This window comes from Ceratotherium simum, chromosome 19 (assembly GCF_057802395.1).
Source record: "Ceratotherium simum simum isolate JZ-2026a chromosome 19, ASM5780239v1, whole genome shotgun sequence".
In the NCBI taxonomy this organism is placed as follows: Eukaryota; Metazoa; Chordata; class Mammalia; order Perissodactyla; family Rhinocerotidae; genus Ceratotherium; species Ceratotherium simum.
In genome coordinates, this window is record NC_141918.1 from 8,994,344 (window position 1) to 9,007,029 (window position 12,686).

At 33.4% G+C, this 12,686-nt stretch overlaps 1 protein-coding gene across 3 annotated transcripts in view; it reads right to left on the minus strand.

Annotated features, from left to right (window-relative positions):
* ME1 (malic enzyme 1) overlaps positions 1 to 12,686 on the minus strand; it is a 191,427-nt gene that overhangs the window by 29,849 nt on the left and 148,892 nt on the right. For all 3 annotated transcript variants that reach the window (XM_004422071.2, XM_087443832.1, XM_087443833.1), the window contains exons 8-9: positions 3,734 to 3,831; positions 1,858 to 1,971 (exon numbers count right to left, since the gene is read on the minus strand). In XM_004422071.2, the coding sequence (XP_004422128.1) occupies positions 1,858 to 1,971; positions 3,734 to 3,831 (212 nt within the window). The remainder of the gene's footprint in view (positions 1 to 1,857; positions 1,972 to 3,733; positions 3,832 to 12,686) is intronic.

Below are 12,686 nucleotides of genomic sequence, written 5' to 3' on the forward strand. Positions count from 1 at the left end.
TCTTGTCTTGGAACCTTCCTCAGCATTCCCAGTATTCTCTTTAGTGCAGTTGGGAGCATCATCTCCATGTGCCCCTGGCACCAAGGACATGTTTCTATAGCATTTTCATGTAGAATTGTAACTCTTGGCTTGTTTGAGTTTTTCCCACTAGGCTGTGAGTCTCCTGAGATCAAGGGCCTTATTGTGTCCCCAGAGTCTAGTACAATGCCTGATCCATAGGCAATTTCATTCAGGAAATGTTCTTATTTCAGAACCACAATATACATCGTGTGGCCACAGTATACAACTTTTTATGGTTATGCTGATTCTTCAAAGCAATAGCAATTCTTAAGAAATTTTAAACATTATGTTTTTTAATATATTACAAACAATTACATTGCAAGTTAATAAAATGATTATTATTTAGTTCTCAGGAGATGTTGTAAAAGTACTTGCTGTCCTGTTTCACTGTATTATAGATACTCATTTGCTACAAAAAGTTATGTATATAGTTTTTCTTCATTTAAGGCAAAATTTGTCTATCTTAATTTTAAGATATATTTTTCTCTCTCTAAAGGAACACAATTACTAAGGAGAATTTGGAATATACAGAAAGGCAATAAAGATAATATAAGTTTTAAAGTAATATGTATTTGATGCATTTCCTTCTATGCATTTCCTTCTATGAGTTTGATATGCAACTCAATTTTTTAAAAAACTAATTACATATATTATGGTGTTTTCCTTTTTTCATCTAACATTATATTATTAATCCTTTAATGTTATTTATAGTTCTTTGAAAACAACTTTAAGCCTGTATATTATACTCATGTGGCTATCCCATAATTTAATACACAATTATCCTTTATTAGGTAAGTATAACATATCACTATTATAATTAATGTATGATAAAACATATCACTGTTGTAAATAATGCTGTGATAATATCCTCAAACATAAAACATTGTACACATCTCTATCTCTATAGGATAGAGTCTTAGAATGGAAACTATCGTATCAGAAGCATAAATTTCTGAAGCTCTGGATACATATAAAACAGTTTTCCAGAAAGTTTGTACACATTCACATTTGTTTCTGTATTAAATTTCTGCTCATCACTAGTTATTTTTTTCACTGCTTATTACTGGTTATTTTTAAAACAAATTTAAAATTTAAAAAGATTTTAAAATCTTCGTGTAGAAAGAGGATTTACATGTATTTTTTCTAGCAGTTTAAGGAAGAAAGATTGATGTGCACAGATGGTATAAGTAATAACGCCTTATAACTATGTAGCAACATGGTCACCTACCTCGTCTTATTTAGTTCTCACAAGAACCCTATGAAGTAGGTACTATTATCTCTACTAAAGCTGGGGAAATAAGCTCAAGTAAGTTAACACTGAACAGCCCATTTATTAAAGCCCTTCTCAGGAATTCCCATTCAAACTCTCAAGAATTTGGTTGAGAGAAAGTTAGCAGATAAGAGAGTAGCTATTTCATCTTTTTTCCTCCTTTCTTTCCTGCTAGTGTACAATTTGACAGATAGCCCTTAATAAAAGGAGCCAAACCTAGGGGTTTCATCTGTTTCAGTATCAAATTGCCTCACTTGGAAACTAAACTAATTCAAGTGAACTGACAAGCTATAGAGTTTCACGGAGCCTACTCCCATCACAGATGGATTCTATCGCTGAGCCATAGTCTTCTTCTTTATTCCAAAGAGCATCATTGTTACTGTAATGACATGGCCATTCATGTATAATGGCTACTCTTTTAACACAGTGTTGGGGGTCGGGTGAGTGGAAATAGCAGTAGTCATTGAGACGGGCATCCGGAATGGCATATTGATTTTTATTTTGGTTAAAAAATGACAAATTCTTACCTTAACTATTAATCCTTTTGAATCAACCAACCATATCTTTTTTATGGCTTTCTCCTTTGGTAAACCTTCTTTTTCCATGGCCATAACAATCAGGTGTGCAATCCCTAAGGCAGCCTGAGAAAGAGGTTATGAAAACAAAATTTTAAAAGTTGTTCCACGTAACATCTTATCAAGAGTTACATTTCACCCCACTTTGTCTTTGTTAAAGAAAGTACAAAACAGCCCTGTCTATTGACCTAAAGAGTTATATTCATTCATTTATACTGGGAGCAAAGTATTTTTGTCACATTTGGGTTAAGCTAAATGACAATTACTCTTCCTATTACAACAGAACCATTATGTGGCTTGATATTTACCCAGATAAACCAGTGATATCTTTGATTGTCAGTATCTTTAATCCCATCAATACAATTAAGATTTTCTCCAACAAGAAAATATTGAACTTAAAATAATGAACTGGTCAACCTTGCTTATTGGATTATATTGTTTATTGTTGAGTTCAAGCTCCTTTAATTGAATTTGAAGAATGAAGCCTGGTCACTTGGATGGGAACTTGACCAATTAGGCAATAGAATGAAACACACGAAATCTGTGTTCCCAAGCATTTATCTACTCTCTTAATTTGGACAAAGAAAGTACTGTGAAATTTCTTGCAAGATTAAAGGAATCAACCTCTTCAGTATCTGATAAACTTTGTGATAATCTGTGAAATTTCCAAAACTTTTCAGGGAGAAACAAGTGCCAGTTTTAAATCATCCAACCATGAACACCTCTGCCCGACTGAGGATCAGGAACTGGCCTGTGCCACTCATCAAAACTGTTTGGAAATTCAAATAAGACGTTTACCAAAATTAAGTACAGCATGTAACAATCCACAGAAATAAAAAACTCAAATTTTAATGAGCTGTAATTTAGCCTTGTTTTTTATTTCAATGTGAAAATGAATTTGTGATTTACATTCTGAATACTTTCCATGTTTATATCTTGGCATTTAAATTCTAGCTTCATGTATTTTATTTTATTTTAAGAACAAGTAAAATCAAAACCAACACAATATATACAATTTCTACCAGTGTAATACATTTATTCATAGTCATATTACATTTGAAAATTTAAAGCTTCTTAAAATATATATAGCCACAAAGTATGTCTCTATTTATAATATTCTATAATTCTAAACAGAATTTGGCAGTTTTCTCACAGGAAGCTCAAACTCAAATGACATTTTAATTTCTATTTTGGGGGTGAATTATTATTATGGGAGTCTAGTTTTCTTCTTTCAAATGATTAACTTATAGAAAAAGATAAAACAGCATAATTTTGTCTTGCTACCATTTCCTTCCAACAATTTAAAATGTTTTGGTTCTTTTGCATGTGAACAGTTATAATGCCTGATGAGTTGCCAATTCAAAATATTTTTTTCTTAAAAACTTGTATATAGTTATATATGTGCACATTGAATTGTGAGTCAAATTAAGAAAACTTTTGTATGTGACACTGGAGGATACTAAAAGTTAGTATCAGATATAACAGCTTATACTAGCTTAAATACTTAAAGGCTTTTATATATAATCATACATTGAAAACTTTTTTATTCCTGCATGGCACCTTAAATATGCGTAACAAAAACCCATGATGCCATCTGATAATCTTACAAATTTAGAGCTGTGAAAAATATTTCTATACCACTATACTAAGTCTCCCACGAAAAATTAACATGCCTCAATACTTAACTTGGGAATATTTCAATAAAACCTACAGTTGCAATATACTAAAAATTTGAAGGAATACCTCAAAATTCAAATTAATGAAAAATTGAAATGAATTATGTATGTTCATTAGTCTAGGAGAATATAAGTAGTATATAGCCAGGTACCTCTCCAGCTCCTTGGAACAGTATTGTTTGATCAGATAGTGTGTTCTTGGTTATTCGAAGAGCTGCAAGGATGCCGGCCACTGCAACAGATGCTGTTCCTGAAACAAGTAACAAATAAGCTTGAGTCACCTCAGACAGATCCTGCCAAACTCTAAGCCCCAGATCTTTATTCACATCTTGAAATCATCACACAACAGGTTAACTGGTACAGAAAGGGAAACTGCAGTTGTCAGATCCCATGCTTGCATGTGAGGTGAAATTCTCAGGCTATTGACATCAATAATGTTAAGATGGCAATTTACTACTATCCTTGAAAACTTTCCAAAGAGAGGATTCTGTGACCTGATTTGGTGATGCAATGAATAAGAGCATGGGGTTTGGATTCTTATGTGGATTCCAGCTCAACTGTTTACTACCAGAATGCATTTAGAGAAATTATTTTGTACATCAGTTTCTTCATCTATAAAACAGTTGTACCGTATGAGATTAAAGAGTACTAAGTGCTATTACATTCTTCCACCTAATTACTCTTGGGGCTCTGAAATCTATTCTGATCCCCTCTACACAAAGGAGGCACATAGTAAATGCTTGCTGATAATGGTGGTGGTGGTAATGATGTTTCTGATACATTTGGAATTTAAGGTCTTAATTTTTGACTTGAAAAATCAACAGTTAATAGTAATTAAAATTTGATGTTATTGTATTTTTTAATTGTCTTTCTACCTATTATTATCATTGGTGGATCCCAAAGGTGCTGGACAAAATTAATGTAAAATTTATTTAGGATAATAACTGAGTTTTCCTCATCATGCTTCATAGTCATAGACACCTCACCAGTTCTAATTTTATTTCTTTGCCATATAAGCTTTCACAGACCACAGAGCAGTTCTGCTTGGAACATAACTACATAGCTCAACTTCCTTATGGCTCATGGCTGAAATAAAACTTCTCAGCTCCTTGCAGTACTTTCCAGCGGCATCTACATGTCACTCCTCTAAAGTAACATTCTCCATATAATGGTTCTGAGATCACTCAGCTGGGCAGTAAAGCCTAGTTCAACTTTAAACACCCTTATTTGGTTAAAAAAAAAAAACAAACAGATTAGAACAGGTTTGATGAATGACACAATGACGAAATGTTATGTATACCAAGTATCAAAGAAAATTAAACATTTCACCATCAGTATATTTGTTCCTTTCAATCTTTGGGTTGTTTGTTTCTTTCCTGTAGAACTTGACAGTCATAAATAAGATCACAATAAATGATAATTATTAAAGACCTGTGTGTCTCCTGCATGTTTTTTATTTAGGAACACAATGTGTATCGCAAAAATAAAGTGCTTGCAATTTTGAGCCACCACTGAAACAAATTATGAACTGTGCTAAGTCATACATTATGCAAAGGCCATTCTTCCATACATTATTTAAAACGAAAGCCTATGTAAAAATATGGCTGATCTATGTAGGAAAGATACCATGACAGGATTAGAATGGTATTTGTCTCATACATCACGATAGATGCACAAGAGTTGTTAAATACATGAAAAGAGAATTTTAATTAGAGAGGTATAGATATCTAGCCACTAGATAAGTAGTTATTCATGAATAGTATCTCAAGCTCTATCTCAGGCTCTTTTGAAATAAGTTGGCCAGAAGTTTGGCTCCCTTCCTACTCTGAGACTCTATAATTTTAAGAGTCACAATAGATCCTACTGTGAGCACCATAGATTTAACCAGTTGAAAAGTCAAAGTTGAAGTATCATCAGCAATAGTGCATTTGCATATTGTTTTGATTTTCAATAGAACAGTGTACCTAAGGACAGATAGAATAAAATATTCCAAAAGAACCTAACTCCAATGCAGTGATATTTTTATATGGTTATGCTAGATCATTCTGTACTAAAACTCAAAATGTTTTAAGTTCAGACATATTACCTCAAATAGGACAAAATAAGTCTCTATCTACACTGGATATCAGAGCCTTATACTTAAATGTATATTCTATAATATTTCCTATAGACATAATGAAACACCTAAATTTTTCTCCATAGAATTAGTTAATAAAATCAGACAGATCTTAGCACTACCAGAAAGTTAACATGAACATGATTGTTGTCCATGTCCTGGTCCCACCTCCTGGTACTACCTTGATTTAAATTTCATTGCAGTCAAGGGAGCAAATGTGATAAGTTGATTTTTCATAAAAATGTGAGTTTTTGCAATAAATTATTCCAAAATAACTTTTGTTTTGAGATAGAAAACTAAACTTTCAGTAAATCAGACAAAGACTGAAGTTTATCTTGGTACTATCACTTTTAAAGAGTACTTAATATTTAACATTGTTAGCAAGATACTAAAGAGATTCAATCTTCTTAAAATTTTAGAAACTTCTGCTTGTATTTGTGTATAATACGACTTTAACACTAAAAGAAGTCACCAGTTATGCTGTGTTTTTGCTATGGTTATTAAATATCAGTCTTCTCTTATCAAATAATTACCTCTACTAATGCAACAATTTGTTAAATCTGATTAGAATCACTATATATAACTAGTAAAGGAGACTAACATGTAATCAAATAATTATAATCCTCACGTGCTACTAAATAACTCGATCAGGTAAAGTACAAGAACTAGAGGCAGGGAGAGGGGAGAGGAGGAATAAACGTGTTTAGGCAAGGGCCAAGGCATTTAGAGTACACAGGACCTGAGCATGGTATGAAAGGATTGATGTGAGAGGTCCAGGACCTCAGATGGCATGATATACTATGCAGAAAAACCATGTGCAAAGACATGGAGGCAGGGATGACTGTTATAAAAATGAGGGATTGAACATATAATTTAGTTTTCCCTCCCCCCAACAAACTCTACTAAAACAACAGAAAGGAGATTTTTAAAAAATCAAAGAGACCAGGAGAAGAGGATAGCAACAAAATTTTAGAAGCTGGAAGACAGACGGGCAAATGGCAACTGACTTACTAGAGTCGAGAAAGCTGAACTGTTGGCCAGCCACAGGGAATGCCAAGAGGCAATCAGACTGATATAGCAAAAGGCCTGGGCATAGGAGGCACCAAGTACCTCTGGAAGAGGGGATGAAGAAGAGGCTAAAAAACAGGAGGCTGTTCAAAAATCTGTTAAGAAGTGGTTAGAACCCAGATCCATTTCCCTCTCTTTCTAGCAGACGGCTGACCCTCCCATACTCTTGAGGTTTAGGAAAAAACTAGAGGTTTATTTTCCAGAGATGATCTCTGGACTATAAGATACCAGGCATAATTGGGTGCAAGGATGCCATACTTGAAAAGAAGAAGATCAAATTAAAGTTTACATACTCAATATGGAGACCCCCAATCTTCTCCTACTTGGCTCAAAGAATACTGGCAGAAAGCTAATATCATGAGAGAGATTAGAAAAATCTTTTCTGCGGAATCTGAGTAGTGTAAGAGAAAAGAACCATAGACTGACAAGGAAGATGCCTTAAAGAAATGGTTCACCCAAGTCATCTTACAATAAAGACCCAGAATACAAGCTCCATTTGAATACTGAGCCTCTCAAGATGTAAAAGGAGAGAGAACATAGAGCACATGTGAAACTGTAGGTATTACAGTGTTGCTGAATCAAACACAACTTATTAGAATGCAAAGTGATCTGAGGCGAGAGAAGTGTTGGGATGAGATCGTGTAGGGCCTTCTACTACATACTAATAGTAACTATATATCTATAATAATTTAATAATATATAAATATATATAAATTATAATGTATTATTGGTAACAGATGGTTGCTGAAAGATTCTAAATTCAGAGAGCACTGAGGGGAATGGATTTGAGAGTTTTCAGGCTGGTAGTATGTAGACAAATTAGGAGGTCACTGCAATCATTGAGGAGAGAGAATAGTGAACAATCCAAGAGAGAAGTAACTTGAGAGGGAGGAAATATTTAAGAGATAAAAATCAATAGGTCTTAGTGAATAAATGCATAGAACGGGGAGGAAAAAGTCATGAATAATTGTAAGTTTGCAAACTAGGAAAAAGTTTGCAAGGAAAATACGAGTTCAATTGGAGCTTTGTGAGCTTGTGCTTCTTGTCTATATGTTTTCAGGGGCAATGTCAACAAGGTAGTTAGATACACAGCTCTGGAACTCAGCATAGACATCTAGGTCAGAGACAAAAATCTAGAATGTGAAAACCTGTAGTGGTATTTAAGTCATGTGGATTGATAACATTGTTCAGACTGAGTGGCTGAGGAAGAGAACCCAAATGAAGATAGACATTTGAGGAGTAGAAGGTAGAAGAACATGATATAGGGAAGATGACTGAGAAAAAATGGTCACAGAAGGAGGAGAAGGCAGGAAAGTATATGGTGTCGTGGAAACAAAGGGAGGAAGTAGTGACAGAGAAGATAGGTCAATTGAGAAAGGAAATGAAAAATAACTAATGGATCCGGCAGTTACATTACTGGTGACCTTTCAGAGAGCTGTTTTAGTTATACATGTTAGGGCTGAAGCTGGAGGGCAGTGTGCTGAGGAATAAATAAAAGATGAAGCACAGAGAGAGCAGGTGTGGAGTACTCCTTGGAAAAGCTTAGATAAGAAAAGAGAGAATGAAGTGGAGATGGAGATGGGGTGGGAGGGGAAACAGGGCTGATGAAAATATTTTATTTTTATATTCGTAAGGGAAGAATGACAAGGGCTGCTGGAGGGAAGAATGTAGGATGGAGGCAATTGTTTTAAGAATTAAAGCAATTGAAACGTGGTTGTAGGCTAATGGGAAGAGGGCAGGAAAGAGAGAGAGGTTGAAGACACAGGAAAAGAAGCTATCTTCTAACTCCGATGAGCTTTTCCCAACTGGTAGGGTTTCATTATTTGTACAGCAAAGCAATGTTTAAAAAATTCTTAGATTAGATTCTTTTGTAATAAGAATATTTAACAAAATATTCCTGCATTCTATTTCATGTGTTGCTTTTTCCAATAAATATTTGATGAAACAAATTCTAATATAACAAAATAGTCTATAGTTTCTTGCATTTTAGTATAAAGACATCTGGAATGCACTGGAATAGCAATTATGGAATCTACATATATAACAAAGTGCTTTGGAATATTAATTATGTTAAATCAAGTGATTATTAACTTAGAAAAATCTACAAGTAAGAGGAAAGAGTGAGTATAGTCAGAATACTGCTTTCTTTTTTTCTCTGTATAACTTATCTGTGTTCTACAGTTATATCTAATATTTTGTCACAGAAGTGGTGTCAAATAAGTGGTGACGTGATGAAGAATGCCACTTACAAGGGATGACAGCAAATACCAAATTACAACATAAACTAACAACAATATCACTTTGAAAAGAATACTAATAGAAGCAAAAGGCTTTTGGTATTAAGTAATCTTGGTAATGAAAGATTACACTCTAGGTATTCTTGTGGTATGGCTCAACAACTCAGTGTGCCATGTCTTTTTACACTTGAAAATTTTCATCATAAATACAAGCCTGTTGTAGCAAATGCATGAAACGTTAAAATCCAGGTAAAGACTTAAAAAAAATCACCTATAATCTCACTTTCAACATTCTGATGTATATTTTTACAAATTTTTTCTATATCTGATATATGGAAATTCAAGAAAATTTTAATTCAGAAAAAATCTCGTGCCATGCTTACTATTTTAACATACATTTTATCACTTAAAATATCTTGTGACTATCTTACCATGTCAATAATATATTTGAAAATATTTCTTATAGTTATAATATTCCATAGTATGGATATGTGACAGTTTATTTAACCAAACCTCTATTTTTGAATATTTAAAGGGCTTCTGATTTTTTGCAATTAAAAATAACATTACAATAAATATCCTTATCTGAGCAGACAGTTTTCCAAAGAAGATATACAAATTGCCAAGAGGTACATAAAAGATGCTCAACATCACTAACCATCAGGGAAATGCAAATCAAAACCACACCTAACATCTGTTAGAATGACTATGATCAAAAAGATAAGAAATAATTGGGGAGGATGTGGAGAAAAGGGAACCCACGTGCACTGCTGGTGGGAATGTAAATTGGTGCAGCCATTATGAAAAACAGTATGGTGGTTTTTCAAAAATTAAAAATAGAACTACCATATGATCCAGCAATTCTACTTCTGGGTATTTATCCAAAGGAAATTAAATCACTAATTCAAAGAGATATCTGCACCACCACGTTCACTGCAGCATTATTTACAATTGCCAAGACATGGAAATAACCTAAGTGTCAATCGACAGATGAATGGATAAAAAAATGTGGCATATATACACAATATGTGTGTGTATATACATATACACACACACAATGTATACACAATTGTATACAATACAACAACGGAATATTATTCAGCCATAAAAAAGAAGGAAATCCTACCATTTGTAACAATAGGGATGGACCTTGAGGGCATTATGCTAAGTGAAATAAATCAAACAGAGAAAAACAAATACTGTATGATCTCACTTATATGTGGAATCTAAAACAAAAACAAAAAATCGAACTCATACATACAGAGAACAGATTGGTGGCTGCCAGAGGAGAGAGGTGGGGTGTAGGCAAAACAGATGAAGGCAGTCAAAAGGTACAAACTTCCAGTTGTAAGATAAATAAGTCTTGGGGATGTAATGTACAGCATGGTGACTATAGTTAACAATATTGTATAGTATATTTGAAAGCTGGTAAGAGAATAAATCTAAAAGTTCTTATCATAAGACAAAAAACTTGTAACTATGTGTGGTGATGGATATTAACTAGAATTATTATGGTGATCATTTTGCAATATATACATATATCAAATCATTATGTTATACACATAAAACTAATACAATGTTATATGCCAATTATATCTTAATTTAAAAAATAAATAAGTATTTAAAATAAATATCCTTCTACATTTGTTTGGCACACCTTTATTTGCTCAGGATAAATTTCTAAAAATAGAATTATTGAATCAAAGAACTGAATGTTTTTCAGGTTTTTGACATATTGGCTCTCCAAGAGTTGTACCAATTTATATTTCCACCATCAATGTATGAAAGTGCTCATTTTCTTAAAGCATCATTAACAGTTGGGATTATAATAAAAATCTTTGCCAGCTTGATAGGGAAAACCAGTTTCTCATTTGCTGTTTAATATGCTTTTTAAAACACAGTAGTGTGGTTAAAATTCAAAACCTGTTTTCTGACCAATGGTATTTCTTCTTTTGTGAAATGTCTGTTCTACCATGTCTGATTTTGATCTTTTCAATTATCAAAGCATTTAATATAAGATTAGGCTACATTTAACTTATTTTTTAAAATCCTAACAATCAAACTAGTTTATTATGGCTAAAATTTCTATGTAAAACATTTAGAATGTCACGTTAGAGAATAGCCATTCCAGAGAGGTCATTAGGAGAAGAAAAATCTCCTTTTGTAGCTATTTTTAAATGACCAGAGGATGAGACCTTATTCCTTTGATCTGAATTTGCCAAATTCTGATGGGTTCCAGATTATATAATTAAATGTCCAATTTCTTAAAAGATTTAACTCGCATATTTTTCCAGTTAAAAGTAATTTATAATTAGAATGCTTTAAGGTCTAAATAAATTTTGAACCAAAATCTTTATCATTTAAGATTCTTTTAGATCATTAATATAATAGAATTTTAAGTATTTTTTAAAATCAAATACTTTTTATAAAATAATATCTTTAAATAACACATCTGTTAAAAAAAAGAAAAAGTTCCCCCAAGGGTCCTGTGTAAAAACATTTATTTACAGGGTAACGCTGTAACAGTTACATATTTATTTTTGTTGGCACTGGAATGCAATTTCTATACCCACAGTAGGGAAAGTATAACATCTGTGGGCAAAATGGTAAAAACATAAGGTTAAAAAGGTAAAATAGAAACATATGGGGAAAATGTGTTACTAAGGACACTATTTTGGTATGGAGAAATGCACAAAATGGTTTGGTCATTTCTAGTCAGAACCCCAATAACTTGCCAAAAGTTTTCTCTAGTCAGAGATTAGACCCGTTTTTCTCAAAACTATCTTTTTGTTGGCTAAGGCAGTAATACTCTACACTCCTATGTGTAAAAAGGGTAGACTAAAAGTGTGCAGATTAAATTTCACGACAGATTAGTTGGGGTGAAAAACTACTTAATGTCTTCACTGTGATCTCCTGGAGGGAATATTCTGTAGATCCTCAGCGCAACTCCACCTGCAGGGCTCTTGGTCTTGGAGTGGCATCTGCCTCAGATTTCCTGTGCTCCTGACTTTTAATTCTGATGCAGCTCAGGTCTTGACCTCTAAATTCTTGGCCTTAGTTGATAGGAATTCTGACCCTAATTCCTAACTGCTCATTTTGTTTGATGATTTGGATTTAGCATTCTTTTCCTTAAACTGAATTGTGATGCCTATTAATTCTGCATAACAATTCAAAATTATGTAATACTGGTCTTTCACTTTTATATGGACATTGCTGTGGGACCCATAAAATCAAAAGATATAGAATATTAAAGAAAGGACAGTGTAGGTTTGATCAACAGTTGACTGGTGCTATTTTAGAGACCACTGCAGATTGAACTAATGAGTGACTTACAGACACTGATCTACAAAGCCTATGTTTGCAGCATCAAAGGCACTCTATTATTACACATTGTATCTTCAAGTTAGGGTTACAATCTCCTACCTTTCCAGTTCTTTATTCAGTTACTACCATTATCCCTATTCTTTAACCTCACGAGAACATCTAGACCTTTTGCCCTATCTATCCATCCTCGTATATTCACTTCTTTCCCTAACCAGCTTAGTGTTATGGCCGTCATGTTAACCTTAGCTCTTACCCCATTGTCCTCTCTTTGACCAAATAGAGTAAAATACCCAGCACAGATAAATCCAAGTGTCCATCTTGGCCTTGCCTATTCCTGAGCTCCTGAACTCAAGTTGCTCA